This window comes from Lytechinus pictus, chromosome 16, assembly GCF_037042905.1.
Source record: "Lytechinus pictus isolate F3 Inbred chromosome 16, Lp3.0, whole genome shotgun sequence".
Lineage (NCBI taxonomy): Eukaryota > Metazoa > Echinodermata > Echinoidea > Temnopleuroida > Toxopneustidae > Lytechinus > Lytechinus pictus.
In genome coordinates, this window is record NC_087260.1 from 1,590,640 (window position 1) to 1,608,699 (window position 18,060).

Here is an 18,060-nt window from a genome sequence, read left to right on the forward strand (position 1 = left end):
TGATGAGCTTCACTTATAATACTACGCGAATTGGAAAAAGAAGTACTAACGAAGCGCACTCAAATTACTCATATTTTGCCATCCTAACATGACTCCCTATAAAACAACGTATTACTGTATTATTTCCAAGCCTATAATGTAAACATCCCACTGGGTACAAGTGTAGATTTGATGTGGTACAAGTCAAATTATTGTTATCATTATCATTTTTATTATTATCATTATAATTATTATTATTATCATTATTGTCATTATTGTCATCATTTTATTTTTTTTTTTGTAAATGAAATCAGATGACCATTTACGCAGAGATAAGCATTCGTACTTCTTTTAGACAATGCAAATTTAATATCATTATATTACCAGAATACAAGGATATTTTTCAGTCAGCCAAATACCTTCATTAAAATGTGCTTAAACTAAATTCATTTTATGATAGACGTAGTTCCGTATAAAATTTTGTTTTTAAATAGTTAAAGAAAATACTTCGCATTATATCTAAATGAGCCATCTGGGGTTTTCCAGTGAATCTTAATGTATGATTGATATACTTCGGAAGAAAGCCTAATCTGACCTATTTTGTTATCAACAAAATCGAGACATATATCTCTTTGATCATTTTGAAAGTTATATAGCTAAAAATAAATGTCCTTCTTGACATAAACCTAAACTACCATATCCAAGTCCCCATCCTCCATACAGAGCTATTAGAGAAGATCTATGACTCTGGATTGTAAGATACAAGGAGAGGAAAGATATTGCACAAAATAAGATCACCGAAGTACTTCTAAGAATTGGTCTGTGAATGTAGACCCATTTAAGAGCATGGGTAGGCCTATATGCATCTATCATCAGCATCCATGCACCGTTAGGAAGAAGCCTCAACCAACCCCCCCCCCCACACACACACACACACCCATACCTTCATGATGGAAACAGGGTATCATGCAAGGGAAATTCGTGCGGCACGTTCTTCTCCTTCTACTTGCTTGCCTTTATATAGCTCCTTTCTTCTCCCTCCTCTCTTCAGTTTCTTTCCCTTCTCTTAGGCCATTTTTTTGTAATTGTTGTTTAGTTACAGGCATTTCCCAACACATGTACCTGCTGCTTTCTGGGTTGGTTACGCCTTCTTCAATGTACATAAATTACATATTGTATTTACATTATTAGGCCTACTACATTATTAAATTGTTTATTCTACATGAAATTTGATGTAACCTGTGCAATGTCAATCGGAAGAAAATAAGTGTTTAATTAAATTGAAATTAAACACCAGTTTTTATCAAACATGTTTACAAAGAAAAGTGAGTCACTTTACAAGAGACGAGTTACGTCAGTAAGAATCTCGTGCAACGAAGATAATTACGATTTTTTTTTACTATACAACCGAGGACGTCTCATTATGGCTGCCAGTCGAAGATTTTTAACTGCACCGAAATAGCATATTGCAACGGGTCTGCATATTTTTTTCTTTCTCTCTTTTTGCTTTTTTGCGCCACCTAAAATCTCAATTTTGAGACGTTGCATTTCTAATTTTAGTAATCTAAATCTAATAATATCTAATTTTGGGCATACTATTCAATCTTTAACATGCTGAAAACCGTAGACCATGATCAGGTCTATATCAAATTAGTTTCAAGGGCATATAGGGGCTCAAAATCATGTAAGCAAGGAAAGTGATCGAGCTTCGGATCATGTCTCCGAAGACCAGTTCCATGCACCCATCTACACGGGGTGGGGGAGGCAGGGTGCAAAGTGCTCTAAATATACATATATTGCACTCTCTCAGTGTTTTTGTTGTTTTTATTTACAAAGCCCCCCCCCCCATAAAATGAAAGGTACTTCTGCCAACGGGTAAAGGTGATTACCCTTATAATATCATCTGCTTCCCGCTCTGCAGAAGTGCCTCCTAATAATATAGACTACTCCAAGATACACTGGTCGTCCATTACATGTAGAGTGAAATAAAAAAGCGAGCTGTGCCAAGTCACGAATAGCGTATTTTGTCTCGCCAATCCATTTAGGATTGGATTCTTATGCCTCACGCACCGAGCAAAGCCCGGGGAAAGCCAGATCCTCGCTACGTACAAAACAGACCTGGTGATACAGGCCAGGGACGAACGAAAGCGATCGCCTGCTCTCACGTCCCACATCTCATTTCGCACAATAAATTGAATAAAATTAGATTTCTAGTGAGGATGGGTTGATAAACCGTGCGTGGATGGCCGATGACAGTAAAGTAATACACCATGTAGGCGGAAATGACAGGAAGGCTAAAATCAGGAGGGTTTATGATGGATATACACGCATTGCACACAAAAAGGTGAGTTATATCCCATTGTTTGTAATAGTCAAGTGTGTGTGTCTGAAGATAAGCGATATCGCCACACTTTTGTACGTGTACAGTGTAATATGTGGCGACGTCGATATCTTATTAAGATGTTTGACGAAATACTGATAAAGATACCAAGTATGTTGTTATGATCTTCGATTTGCATGGTTCGACTTGATATTCTCTGGTAGTATGAATGTAACATGCCCACAATTGGCATTTAACTTCTGCCACGATTGTTGTTAGTATTACTATCATGACTTGGTGGGCTATTTTGCTATTTAACCACAGAAAGACTTCTTACCCCACCACACATGTCGTGGTCATAATTGCCATGTTCACATTTATATTTTTTGAAAGTAATTATCCTGACGCAAGGGTTGAATGCAGTATCCTTTTGACACAAATCATTATGTGAATGAATTATCATCATTGGCAAAAAAGCTTTGACTCATTATTGACTCTCATTAGGTAAATACACAATACGATCATATTAATTTTAATAAAGAAGTAAATAAACCAGAAGAATAAATACGTTGATTCCTTGGCTGTATACATATTGCTTTTTCAAATTGTGTAAATACACTGAAAAAATTAAGTGCTAATTTAGCACTTACAGTGCTTTTATATATAGTGACTGCACTACAAGGGCTGATTTTCTAGTTTAAATTTGAACTAGAAAATCAGCACTCGTAGTGCAGTCACTATACAAGCACTGTAAGTGCTAAATTAGCACTTGATTTATTACAGTGTATATAGAAGGCCAAAAGTTATTGGCATGCCGTTTGGGTATTACGAAATGGACTTGTTTATAAAAAAGGGGGAAAATAATGATACGTGTCAACAGATACATATTTAGTTATCAAATAATCTTTTTCAATAAATACATTTTCATCATTCTTGCAGTTCTTTCATAAACGGTATATACAGCCTAGAGGTCTAAAGGTCACGTATTTAACAAGAGACCTAAGCCTCTTGTTAAATACGTGATTATCATATTCATTTTGCCCATTTCTACCCGATGTTAATTCCATTCTCCGCTGTGATCCTTCGAACTTTGACCTCTATCCTGAGTGCCGGCCTCAATCATATCAATTTGGAGTTAACACGTTCCAAAGTCTATATTGTCAATAGTGTTAAAATCGTAATATAGCCGAATTGAGTGTTCTAATTATAATAACAATATTGTAGATTTGTAGAGGGCAAACGCGGCCAAAATACGCTATTGGCGGTGGCACAGTAACGGATCATTCAAATGTCAACAACAAGCTACAAATGAAAAAAAATCTTCAAATTTAACTAAAAACTTAAAAATTACATTGTGCAAAAGAAGAAAGAAAATGCTAGTTTCTTACAATCAGTTTATTCGAACATGTGTCAAAATACTTTGACATGTTCATGCAATTTTCTTTACCTTTACTAAGATCAGTCTAAATAACCATCAATACTTTATTCAAATTCAAATTCATTTTATTTGACATCTCTACCCCCGACAAGGTTTTTCAATTCAATTCAAATAAAGTTTATTTTCTTCCATTTTCACAAGATATCACTTTACAATATAATCCATACATTTATCATAAAAGACTATAAATACATCGAGATCAAATCAATCAAATAATTCCATAATAACAATATTGTAGATTTGTAGAGGGCAAACGCAGCCAAAATACGATATTGGCGGTGGCACAGTAACAGATCATTCAAATGTAAACAACAAGCTACAAATGAAAAAAAATCTTCAAATTTAACTAAAAACTTAAACAATTACATTGTGCATTTGTTTACATTTTTGTTTACATAAATTTGTTTACATCAATCATTCTAATTTTCAGTTCGAAATTCCGTGATTTAAATTACAAACAAGTAAATCAAGTTGGCCCAGAGATCCCTGTCAGAAAGAACGCATTGTCACGTGATTGTGTTCACATATTGGACTGTGTGAAAATGTTATTCACACTGTTCAAATGCTCAAATTGAACAGTGTGAAAATGTTATTCACACTGTTCAAATGCTCAAATTGAACAGCGTGAAAATATTTTCACACTGCGGACACATCAACAGTGTGACTGTCCACAGCGTGTGTCGACTACGTGAATTGTGATTCATACTTTTGAAATGCTCAAATGTAACAGTGTGAAGGTGATTTCACATTTTGTTGCACACTGCGAACCCACTGTCATGACTGTGGGATACACGGTGGGACAATGTTCTTTCCAGTACGGATAATCTGGTTCGTCTTGTACTCATAATACTCAATTTAAGTGCAACTTTTAATCAAACCAAGAGAAGGTCCATGATCAAACTGAGATCATTGTGACATACACCCACTGACGACAGATCTATTAATTCCCGGACTTTTATTTATTTACCTTGTAAACAGACACGGTATACCGTAAAACACTGTAAATAGTTTGTTATCAACATATTCACACCATTTAGTGAGCAATATAAGTGTCCACTGAATGATTCTCATAAACCTCACACCTACACCTATATAACCAACTATAATTTAAATGATAGTGCTTTTATAGACTACTGGTCTTTGCTTTGTAAGAAAAATCGTCCTTCAGTTAGTATTGATTTGAGTTTCCAAACGTTTTGACTTTTTTCAATTCATATTTGCTTTGATCTTGTTGAAATAACTATCACAATAGCATGTTTAACATGACAACGTTCACGTTTGAGAATATAGAATCGTGATGTGTATTTGAAATTTGAAAACACAGATTAAAATTTCCAGCCAAAAAAAATAAACACTTGAAAATTATATATAAACACCAGTAAAACGTTCTTCAGAGAAGAATGTTTGAGTGATAGGCCTATTCCAATATCCTATTCCTATTCCGCCCCGCTTATTTTTCTTTCCAAAATCGTGTTGTACAAAAACGTAAAATGACCACCTAATTATGATTTTGGCATGGTGACCCCCCCCCCCCCATACACACTTTCGAAACCGCTGGATTATATAAATATCTTAATTTTGATTAAGCCGCAATTATCAATGTTCATGTAACATCAGTGCTTAACATTACTGTTATATTGCCCCCATAAAGATGATAAACCAGTATGTATCAGTACACACATAGCTCTGTTTAAATAGCTTACTGATCGCTGTTGTGCTTTAAGTGGTCACGTCATAGATGATTCCGTGAATTAATATACAGCTTGCAGCTCAAACCAACTTGAAAATGACAATAATAGAGAGCGATGTTGTAGGTACATTATTCAATTTGATGAATGGTTGCATTTAATGGCCTACATTCTCGGTGCAGCTGATAGACGGTTTTCTGACGAACAATCTTCAACGCTGCATGGGTAGGGAAGCTTTTCTGCTTTTTTAGCCAGTTAGAAAATGTGTATCTTGTTGACAAGTGTTTTCCGTCGATAGTGCGAATAAGGCGCCTGGTATATTTCATTTTCTTTTTCTTTTTTTTGCAATAGCTTGATTTGTATAGCGTTTTTCCAAGAGAATACAACATGTACAAAGCGCATCTATCATTACTTCGGATTTAGCTCGAGCAACATCTTTATCAGCAATGCTCACTTATTGCATGAAAGGAATTAATCTTAATTCTACCAATTGACTTCACCTGCGTGAAGTGCAGTACAATGTACGTGGTTAAGTATCTTGCTGGAGGATAGTGATTAAAGCATCTGATATTCAAAGTATGTAGGACGCTTTTAGACAAATCGCTGCATGGAACGTATTGTTCCTGAATTCTATGGACGAACACTTGCCCTGACCCATGGTTCATTAGTTACGGCAGCGACGCCATCGCCGAAGGGCGTTGTACTTTACAATGCTAGCGATTTTTCACCATCGCCACGGGGACGGATTGTACAACATAGAAAATCTATTGAAAATGTCTGCAAATCACAATGAACAGCTGAGAGGTATAAGTAAAAAATTGGTGAACCGGGGTAGCTGCTGATCGTCGTAACTGAGCTGACGAAAACTTGCAAATGTGTCGTTTGTCCCGAGTCCAGGACGATATTGCTGTTTTGATTAATCGATTTTCGACAAAGACTGCTTTGTGATGAACTTCAAGGGCTTTCGACAATAGATTTTCTTTGTTGCAGAATCCATTCCCGTCGTGATTGCAGAAAATTTCATCATCACAATTCGTCTGACACATGAATGAGGGGATTAATACCTTTTTGAAAGATGAAAAACCTTACTCTCTGTGTGGTCATTGTCATGGGGATTGAAATGAATTCAATTTTGAAACATTGGCAAATTTAAGATTTCTTATGAAGCAGTGTGATTCCCGTTATACATAATCTGGACTCACCTATACACGGACAGACGACATATCATCACGTATTAATTATGTGTTTTATCTCTTTTTATATTTATTAGATGAAGTGATCGTTTTCATCATGACAAATCTTGTACTCAACCAAAGCCGTTCTTTGAGGTAGACGTAGAGGGCGTCACAAGAGTCTGTTCAAGATGTCTCGGATGGCTCTAGTGTGGTTCGCTGCTGCAAGTAGCTGCATCTTTCTGCTCTCCATCGGATCAATTTGCGCATCAAACTCAGATTCGAATCTCGTTGTCGAGACAACATCCGGAAAGGTCCGAGGTGCGAGAAAGAACATTCTTAGGAAAGAAGTCATTACCTACCTTGGTATACCATATGGTGAAGCTCCAACCGGAAGTAGACGTTTTAAGAAGTCTACGAACAAGACACGTTGGGACGGTATTTTTGACGCGTCCCGCTATGGTTATGCTTGCTACCAAGTGGTGGATACTACATACCCTGGATTTCCCGGAGCGGAGATGTGGAATCCAAATGTCAATATGAGCGAAGATTGCCTAAATCTAAATATCTGGGTACCAGCAGACAGACAGAATGAATCCTTACCGGTAATGGTGTGGATATTCGGCGGAGGTTTCTTCGCCGGTTCTGCATCGCTTGATGTATACAACGGAGAGGTGTTAAGTACGACTGAAAATGTTATTGTAGTAACGATAAATTATCGCGTTGCAAATCTGGGGTTCCTAGCTTTGGGTGGGTCTGATAATATTCCTGGAAATGCAGGGCTGTTTGATCAGGCTTTGGCCATCTCCTGGATCCACGACAACATCGCTTCTTTTGGAGGCGATGTAGCGCGGTTGACGTTGTTTGGAGAAAGTGCAGGAGCAGTGAGCACCAACTTACACATGTTCTCACCGATGACCAAAGACCTTTTTACGCGTGTTATTCTGCAAAGTAGCTCTTCGTTCGCTCCTTGGGGTGTCATCACAGCAGAGGAGGCATTGAGTAGAGGACTACTCCTTGCTGAACGAACTGGTTGCTACACCCCTAACGGGATGCAACCCACTCGTGAAGATCTTACAGATGTCATAAACTGCCTGCAAAGGGTCCCACCTGAAATCCTCATCGAGAATGAATTTGTTGTATCTGGTACTTACATCTTTCCTTTCGTACCGGTAGTTGATGGTGAGTTCCTGACGGAGACACCGACGGCTGCGAAAATTACAGGAAGCTTCAAGGAAGCAGATGTCCTCCTTGGAACGAACACCAACGAAGGATCATTCTTCATGGTATATGACCTTCCGGGCTATTACGACAAGGACACGGAGAGCCTGATTAACAGAACTCAATTCTTTGAGCTGATTCCTCGACTTTTGCCTGAAATGAACGAGTTTGGTCGAGACGCCATCGCATTTCAGTACACGGATTGGCTTGATCCTGACAACCCAGCCTTACTGAGGGATGCCACAGAGTTGTATGTTGGTGATTACAATATCATTTGTCCGGTTCACGATTTCGGAAGGTTTCATGCAAGCTCGGGTAACAAGGTAATACTATTAGTATTTTTTCCGCGACGAAACTCCCCGCAAATTGCAACCTGGGGGAAAATAGAGTCAGAAAGGGAGGAACGAAGTGTGGGGGCAAATACATGGAGTAAGAACTTAGAACAGGGCTCATTTCTTTTGAATATATCAAATCCTTGATGAAAACATTTCAGCAGCGTATATAGAAGAACCCTGCCTAGTTACTAACTATATGAATGATAAGACAAACAAAATGGCCAAAGTTTAGCCAGCGTTTTTTGCCGCTGTCCGTAGGCTGTGCTTTTTGTTAATTCCCATTCTTGATATACGAACTGCTTTTCGTTAACCTAAAATAATTCGTCAAAAAGAATTCTTGAATATATTCTTGGTATTTTCTTTTACCTATTTTATCCAGGTCTACGCATATCACTTCGACCAGCGAGCAGCCAACAATATGTGGGGTGACTGGATGGGTGTTATGCATGGGGACGAGATCGCTTTTGCCTTCGGTCAGCCTCTTCGGCCAGGCCTCGGGTTTTCCGAAGGTGACCGAAGATTGAGTGAGAAGATGATGACTCTTTGGGCGAACTTTGCAAAGACAGGGTAAGACGGTAAAAATTCACAAGATATCGTAAAATAAAGATTAATTTGTAATCAGTTAATTCTAATCTAGTAAGTATAGGCAAGAGACTGGGGATACATAGAATGGAGGCCAACTACCTACTGTAAAAGAAACTACAGGCAGAAAATAATATATAGTAAAATTTAACGAGCAAGACGGTGGAATTCCCATTGAGATATGTTGTTAAAATAGAGTCATTGATGATTTACCCTTGTTTTTCATTTCAATTTAACGAGCAAGGCGCTGAAAATCCCATTGAGATCTATTATGAAAATAGAGTCATTGATGATTTACCTTTTTTTCGTTTCATTTTTATTTTTTTTATCAGCAGGTTAGCCCCATCAGTAATTGAGATACTGTTTTACACGGGGGCCATGAACATTTATTTTACATTAACATTGCTTTATAGAACCTAAACAAATAATATTTTAAGTAAAACAAACAATCACTTGCAAACACTGCTTGTCGAAATTACGCAGCACCCCCCCCCCCTAAAAATAAATCTTGAGGTGCTTCATTATCCTCGGCACCCCTGCTTTCCAGGGCCATGTCAGTATTAGTATTTCAGTGTTGGGGTAGTCAGATTCCCTCAACCAATTATCATATAAATTACAAACATGTTACAAACTTGGCTTGTTTGAATGAATAGTGCAGTCTGTGTAATGCTTTTATTGCCCGGTTTTGATAATTATGTCGTCGGGAAAATGGATTAGGGAATGAGGAGAACCCCAATGAATATCATATTAAAATACATGTATAGGCCTTAATGCAGGGGTTTTTCATGTTATTTACCCCGTCTTCTTTATCAATATGACTGCTACCTACGTTGGACCACAGGCCTACCGTTGTAAATAATTAATTACAACAGATTGCAAGCGCGAAGCGCGAGCTTAAAATGTTGATTCAATATTTAAAGACGAAGTAAATAATATATATATATATATATATATATATATATATATATATATACCCTGCATGTTGGTATCATGCATTCCGTATACACTGGGTTCTAAAAGAAACTGATCAAACATTTACAAAGGAACTGCAAAAATTCCACTCAATCAAAATGAACAATATTTTTGCACAGGATAGCTTCACTTTTTTTCCAGGCACATGATAATTAAGAGATTGGTTCAAACGCAGAGAGGTTGTAGCCCCTCACATCAATCGGTTTGTAAAATCACCTTCACACTGTTAAATTTGAACATTTCAATCAGATATTCACATAGTGACACTTTCGTGGTGTCCTTTGTGTAAAATATCTTCACAATACTGTTGACATTGAGCAATTTCACAGTGTGAAGAATATTTCCACACAGTCCAATATGTGAACACATTGTGTTCACCATAATGTGGCACTCTATTCTTTCCACCAGGGATATATATAAACGAAAATTAGATTTTAATTTTGAAAAGGCCAATATTACGCTCGCTCGCGACTTTTTACAAATTTCCCCATACACCCCACACACAATCTTGTGCCAGTCAATTAAGTTTATGGCTCCCTATAACTACGCTGATGTTGCAAAGAGAACTAGGGGAAAAATTATGTATTCATAAGTTGTCTCGTTTCGACTTTTAATCTAATTGACTCGTTGCTACAGCGACCCGAATGGAGCGGAAGAGAGTGACGACATCCCGGCTGAAGATGATAAATGGTTATTGTTTGATCAGGATAATCAGAATGTGTATCTCCTGAAGGATACCACAGTGGACCACGCAAAAACGTACACATGGGACCGAGCTAACTACTGTGCGTTCTGGTCGGAGTATGTCCCGTTTCTCAACACTCAGACAGGTTAGTGCCTATGGGGCACACATGAGTAATTCAGACCCCAATTCACGCACGTGTTAAATCAATTAAGCTCATAAAAAATATCATCAAAAATCAATCCCTCGATGATTTCGTCCAAAAAAATGAACAGTCCAAAAATGGATAAGGTTAATCGGTACTTGTCCAGCTCAAACAAAAGTTAAATGACCTGAAATAAGACTAACCATAATTTCGTTCAGTTCACGGCGAGAAAAACTAGGACTGCATCCGCATCGCCGATAATGATAATTAAAAGTACAAACAAATATGCAGTATAGCTTCTCCAAAGGCCCCAATTATGAAAGAGTATGAACATAGAATTATTTCAATCAATCATATTTTGAAAGACTAACATTTTATCATATTTTTCATTAATTGTTTTAATCAATAAAGTCGTTTGATCTTTACTTACGCCTGTCAAGAATGCATTGCGTGCGGAGATATAACTTATGTGTGCCCGTTATGATAAAGACCCCAGGTTTATGGGGCGCCGTTCCTAAAAATATATATGTTCGTCATTTGACCCTTATTATGAATACTACAAAATGTCAGTATACAAATAATGCACGTAAGCGCGTGCATGCAGGGCCAAATAATGAACGATTTGCGAGAAGAGCCAACAGTAAACCCCCGGGGGGGGGGCACTCGACCAAAAAGTGGTAGGGGTGTGCCGCGGGCGAGACAAAAAACGGGGGCCTTGGAGCGGGCTCATTGTAAAAAGGAGGGTCCTCGGAACGGGCTTCGGAACTACAAATGTTTGTGAAAACGGGGGTCCTTGGAACGGGTCGCCTGCGTGCGAGTGCGTATGCATCCCTATGGAACGTACTTGCAGCTAGCCCGGCGGCACGACTGAAGGGCGCGCTAGCGCAGAGGCGATGGTCGGACAGCGAGCTGCGGCCGCTTTTCACCAAAATTGCGACCGGAACGGCGTAACGGAAAATATGCGAAGCCCTGGAGCGGATTTTTTTCTTCTTTTTTCTCTAGAAGAAGAAAATGCTATGCTCTGGAGCGGCTTTCTTTGTTCTTTTTCTCAATAAGACAAAAATGCTATGCCTCGGAACGGAAATTTGAGTGTAAAAATGGGGGTCCCCTCCGCGGCACATACCCACTATGCATTACATACTGAGTGCCCCCCCCCCCCCTGGGAGTAAACCGCACTGAGGTCCGCAGGACGAGCGCGGTATATCCATTTGACGAGTCGAGCACAGAGCTCATTATTCATGTCCTCTATGCACAATAATGCATGCATTGTTTGCTTTATACCACCCCTCCCCCATGTTACAGAGTTGCCTTATATTTGATCTAAATTGTAGATAATTGCAGACCTCGCACTATCCTGCACTCTGACGTCGGAGTGCAGGATAGAGCATTTTGGATGCCATAGTGCATGCAATTCGCTGAATGTCATGTGATCCGATTTGGACCAGTCAGATAACAGAACATTCTTGGGAATTTCATAATTTTATTTAATGATTTTTCATGTATTATTGTTTTAAAAATTCGTTAACGTTTTTGTTATTTATGTAAGCAATATATTTGTCTTTCAATTATTTAGTTTGTTTTAGTTGTTATTATTCATAATAACGAAAATATATTAAAAAATCATTTAAGAGTAAAACTATTTCGAAAATGATTTTACAATACTGAAATAGCGAAAAGTGACATAACAATTTCAACATAAAGATTACTTAAATGATACTTTTACTTACGGCGGTCCATATTTTTTTATTCTAAACTGCCGATTCCATATTCTTTGTAGTTCTAAACTTTACATTCTCTAGTAACATTGTACAAAACAAATGATGAAAGAATTGTAAATGGAGATTTTACAGCAAACATAATTTTCCATGTAGATAAAGCTGGGCAAAGAAATTATGCCTTATTAACAAGTTTGATAGACAAAATTGTAATTTTGTTTCTTTTTCCATTCGAGTTTGCTTTCAATATCATAGTTTTTACTGAAATTTCCATTATTCAAATTTGTTTTGCCTGAAAAGTGCGTGGAGTTTTGGAAATTTCGTGAAATTTTCAAATTTTTCGTTTCGCACAAAACTTTCAAAATATCATGTATTAATTATACAATGAAACATAAGCATCAAAACGAAAACAACTTCAACATAGGCTGAGTGCCTCATGTATGATATGATTTAGGGAAGGCTTGATATAGATGACGTCACCATATTTTAATCATCAAAATTGATGTACGTGGTGGAATTGGGATTCCCAGTATTTGTAATTATAGACCACTCTGACTAGACAGTTGTTTATACGACGTGGATAACGTCTCATGACAGATGATCTCTCTTTCTCTTTCTCTTCCCCTCTCTCTTTCAGTTTCCTTCCTCTCCCCCTCTCTTTCTCTCATTTAATTCTTCGCCATTCTCCCTTTTTCCCCTCATTTTCTTTTCTCCCCTCTAAGATGTCTATCTTTCTCTCCTTTTCTTGCATTGTCATTGTCCTTTCTATATCATCCCACTGTTCCTTGTTATCTCTCATTTTATCTCCTTCACTCAACCGTTTCTCCCGCAAACGTATGTGATGTTTTATCCACTTTTACACCCCCTCTCTCTTCTCCTGCTTACCTACCCTTCCTCCCTCTTTATATTTCTTTCTTTATTTCCCCCTTTATCTCCTTGTCATTGACACTTACCCCCCCCCCCCCCCCGCTTACTCTTATTTTCCCTTTTCCACCCTCTCTCTCGCTCTCTTTCTTTCACTCTCTCACACACACGCTATCATTTCCCTTTTTATTGCTTAACCTATCCCTGTATGGTATGTCGTTGAGTGGTAGAAGAGAATGAGGGTGATGTTTAGAAGAGTCCACTTAAAGGACCCTAGGCGTCTCCTTAACACTATCTCAACAACTATGTGAGCAGTGCAACTCATCCCGGATGCACCGGGGCATTCATTGTCGAGTACCCTTAATTTTTTATTGCTTTCTTGACATTGCCTGAAACGAGAGGCCCCACGCTGGATGGTGTCAGAACAAGAAGTGCCCCTCCCATGGGGAAAAAGGTCAACCACACCACACAGTTATATGTGGAGGAGGGGGGGGGGTCTTTCGTCCTATTTAATTCTATTAGGGTGATTTTATGTAAATGTGGGTGAGGGTGGGTGCATTTGTATGTGCGTGAGAGGGATGCGTGTCTTTGGGTGTCGTTGGATAATGGTTAGAGAGGGCGTTGATGGATGTGTGAGGGTTTGCACATTGGTGTGTAGTGTGTGTGCGTGAGAGGGGTGAGTGTGTTTGGGTGTGGGTGGGTGGATGTGAATGTAAGCGAATGTGTGTAAACTGTATATATGAGGGATGTGTTTGGGGTGAGGGTAGGTGGAATGGGTGTATATGGCGAGTGTGTGTGAGATATGTGAATGTGCAATTGTGTATTGGTGGATATAAGTGGGAGTGGGTTGTGCCTGGGTGCGTAACTATGCGTGTTGGTGTGCGTACTCTATGTCAGGAAGTCACGCATAAATTTCTTCTTGGATAGCTAAGATTTATGTCTGTCGTAACATATTACGATTCGCAACAGCTGAAAGTAAACAAAAAATCAAGAAAACTAATGATTTTAATCCAATGTGCTATTGATTCTTGCAGCTAATATTGACGAGTCAGAGCGACAGTGGAAGGAGGATTTCTACCAATGGAGCACCAAATACATGGTGGATTGGAAAGCAGAATTCAACCATTATCTCTACAGCAAGGAATCTGGGTGCCCCAACGACGCATACTCGGTCAATGAATCCCCCTAGTGTAGGTCCATGCTATTGTGAGAAAACGTGTACTTTTTACGTAAGTTAAAATATTTTATCAATAGAAGCTTGAAAGTGCGACCCTGATGTTCAGATAGTCATTTCTACAATCCCTGGAAAAAAATGAGGAGATGACAAGCTCTCGGATCTCACCATGCCTACATCCCGTTTGAGAGATGACCAGATGACAAGATCTTGTATCTCGACATGTCTACATCTTTTAGAAAAGATCGATGATCAGATGACAAGATCTCAGAGATCTAGTAATGTCTTCATCTTTTAGTAGAGATGATCAGATGAAATGATTATGGATAATTTTTTGAACATCTGGGTGGCCCTTTTAAGCTTCCATAATTATCCGTTTTGCTGAGCTCTACTTGTGAGACTGCAAGCTTCATCGGACCTTCGTCGTGGTATCTGAAGCAGCACATCGAAGCGATTTCATCACTCCAATTAGATAGGGTCTGTCCAAAACAATATTTCGTCATTCTGAATACTAGGGATATCTCTGGCTTGTCCGGGAGTTTAAGCAATACTCAGAAATACTTTAACCAACATACTGAGTTAATTGGTTAACATATGAACCTACCAAACAGAAAAATCTCAATTCGTTTGACATGCAATTTTTTTCTTTAACCACCAGTTAATAGGTTCACATTTTAACCAACCTATTTTTTTCTGAGAGTGAAAGTTCTCTATTGAGAAGGAACTTAATTTTCCTTAAGAACAAATATTGCGATCTTGATCTTACGTCTCGTCTATCTCAGTGCATGTTGCACCTCGATGTTTGCTGTGATTTTTGTATGGGGGATGTAGAATGACGGGTATAAGAAACAGACAGTATTTTTGTAACAAACAAGGTAATTTAAAGGGACTCTAAGAGAAAATTGTTATATACCATTAATACGAAAGTGAAACAAAATCCGTCATCTATAAGGAGCATTTTGGGGTTAGCTTCTAGATATCCAAAGGTTTGCCACTTTGCGAGCATTACCGTCAACTTCTTCGACTACTTTAATTTGTCACATATTGAAAGGGGGTCCTGACAAGTTTTTACTTCGTTATTTATTTGCTTCTCTAATTCCAATGTCTTATACAATTCTCCCTTGGTCGGAATGTTTATTGAGTGATTCAAATTATTTCCTATTATTTTCTGGAAACTTCTAAACGAGGAGGCTGCTATATGCCTGCCAATATTTCAGGTTGTCAGAAGGAAGCTTTGTTTAAAAACATTGTGCATATTTTATATGTAATAGTATACAGTCTATTATACGAATAAATAAATACTTTTTTATTAGGCATATATTTACGTAGGCCCTGTTTCTATCGTATATGCATATATCCTGACCTTCATCATATTATCATAATATTGCAGAAGTATACTTACCTTATTTTGTATGACATGTATTACAATATTGAAACGGTGTTTTGTTCGTAGAGCGTTGATACTTTAATCTTTATTTCTGTGTCAATTACAATATTGTAAACATAAGGCGCTTAAAGATATTCATATAGTATTTTATTATGCGTGTTTATCAGTCTATTTATCATACTACCATTATAGCGCGTGGAGTGATTTAAGTTTTTGTGTTTTTTCATTGAATTTGTTGAGTAATTTAAACAGTTTTTACCGATTGAACCCGCAATATTGTTCATATATGGATGTTTTTCTGTGAAGTATTACTAGACTAAATTATAAATTCATATAAAACTATTACTACATTACCGCTTTTATATAACATTCATGCCGTTGATTCAACGGTATTTCTGCAACTGACTCTTTTCGGTTCATTAGCCAATTTAATTTACATTTACATTTAATTTGATTTATTAGTAAATTACTTACATCTTGCGTTGTACTTTAAAGTTTTACATGTAATATGAATATAATGGGCAGTTCTTTGAAATACATCGTTAGATCAAGGCAGGTAACTCTATATAATTTATTCAATTACCAGTAAATTACGATTAAAACACTTATTTTTTTTATTTTACATTTCCATATTATTTGGTATAAAGGTCATTTCTAGTACAAGGGAATTGAGGAGCAGTATACTTACTGACAAACAACAAGAAACGATCTTTACATCAAACAATCACTTTGTTGGAAAAACAAACCCAGTAAGATTACCGATACATGTACTCTAAAACCGCTTCTGATGTTAACAAGAAATACATGTGTTTACAGATAAGTCTATTTGATAATCAATAAAATAACAGATTCCCATCGACTAGTATAATTATGCATATTTTCCACAACTTACATTTCATAGATTTAACAAGCAACGGACTTCACGTTTGACTGTTGAGTAATTGTTTGTTTAATACGGAGTTAAGACGTCTCGTGGGCATTCTATACTACCGTCCCTAATAACGAAGTCAGTACTGTTATTGTTTAATGAAATATTTATGTTTTCGCAACTGAGAATGTTATATCAAGAGTCTTATTTTGTATATTGTATAGAGCTCTGATAAAGTGTATACCTCGATTGACACTGTTGAAGGCGTCACATCGCTTACTGCAGTTATTATAGAACGGTCGATTAGAGAGTTTACATCACTGGGTGGGAATATTTCCGAGGACGCTTGAAAGGCAAAAAGTCTGTTAAAGGAAAAAAGGCAAAAAGTCCGTTCTAAAAATACCAGAAAAATACATATATATATAAATGATGAAGATATAAGAAAAATCCATTAAAGATTTTTAAAAGCTTGATAAAAGAATGGCGTTGATAGAGAATTTAGTCACAAGAAATTATTTTGATTTCATCCCGGAGGATTATGAGAAAGATCAGGATGATGATTGCAGTTACAATCATGACGGTGTTGAGCCTGCCTAACGTAGCACCAACTTAGGCAGTGTGTTTGGTGCGAGTTTGCAATCACCCAATTATCGACAATCTCCCAATGTGCCTCAAATGAGCATTTCACAAGACCATGACCTTCATCTGAACTCGGGTTTAATTTCAACTCTGGTCTAAGTTTGGGGCTTAACTATGGATAGCCAAGTGGGACACAAATATTATCAGCTTTATTATCATTATATCTGTTTCTCAGATCATTCATTATTGTTTGGGAATAAAACTGAACTATTTTTTGTCGCCATTATAGCATGGTAAAATAGCACAGTGAACATAAGAAACTTATAATGTGAACAAAGCTTTTTGGCTTTCCATAAATTGATCACAGAGTTATACCACGACCTATTCAAGTTAAGCTGTTTTTCAGAATGTGGTTCTATCTGATTAAAGCTTTTTATTGGATTGGCTCAGAGCTAATCTGCTTCAAGTAAACTGCCCCTCGTGACGGTACCTCAAAAAGATGCAATTTATTTGAAATGCAGTGTATTATTAATAAAGGTACAATTTTCATCAATGTAGAAACTTAAAAAAATCAGAGCTTGGTGCAAACAATGATAAAAACATTTTTGGATACAAGACCGTTCTCGTTCAGATACGAAGGTATGATAGAAGATCTTATGCAGAGATTTGTATGCTTGCTCCAAGTGTGCACTATATGCAATATTGAATGTATACACAATATTCTATATGACTACATGTATATCATCGCTAATTTATCTATTTGGATATTGTATAGTGAACGTGTGCTAATTAAAGTAATAACATTAAATATTTGCTTGAACTTGGAGTGTGTAGTTTAATCTATTCAAGGAGACATACTTTGATGGAGGAAGACTTGTCTGTTGGCTGCTGTGTGACTGCTCCTTTTTGTTAAGGATTTTTAAGAACATGGCGGAAGGC

At 37.5% G+C, this 18,060-nt stretch overlaps 1 protein-coding gene across 5 annotated transcripts; it reads left to right on the plus strand.

Annotated features, from left to right (window-relative positions):
• The first annotated feature begins 1,411 nt into the window (after window positions 1-1,411).
• On the plus strand, window positions 1,412-17,929 carry LOC129279634 (cholinesterase 2-like). Of its 5 annotated transcripts, none has more exons than XM_054915737.2 (5): window positions 1,412-2,323; window positions 6,696-8,141; window positions 8,533-8,720; window positions 10,344-10,537; window positions 14,148-17,929. In XM_054915737.2, exons 2-5 carry the CDS (start codon window positions 6,789-6,791, stop codon window positions 14,300-14,302), a joined length of 1,890 nt encoding a protein of 629 aa, XP_054771712.2. In that variant the 5' UTR covers window positions 1,412-2,323; window positions 6,696-6,788; the 3' UTR covers window positions 14,303-17,929. The 5 variants fall into 5 exon arrangements, with proteins under 5 accessions (XP_054771712.2, XP_063967759.1, XP_063967762.1 ...); XM_064111689.1 differs by lacking the exon at window positions 1,412-2,323 and adding an exon at window positions 5,423-5,650; XM_064111692.1 differs by lacking the exon at window positions 1,412-2,323 and adding an exon at window positions 5,655-5,740.
• The last annotated feature ends 131 nt before the right edge of the window (window positions 17,930-18,060 follow it).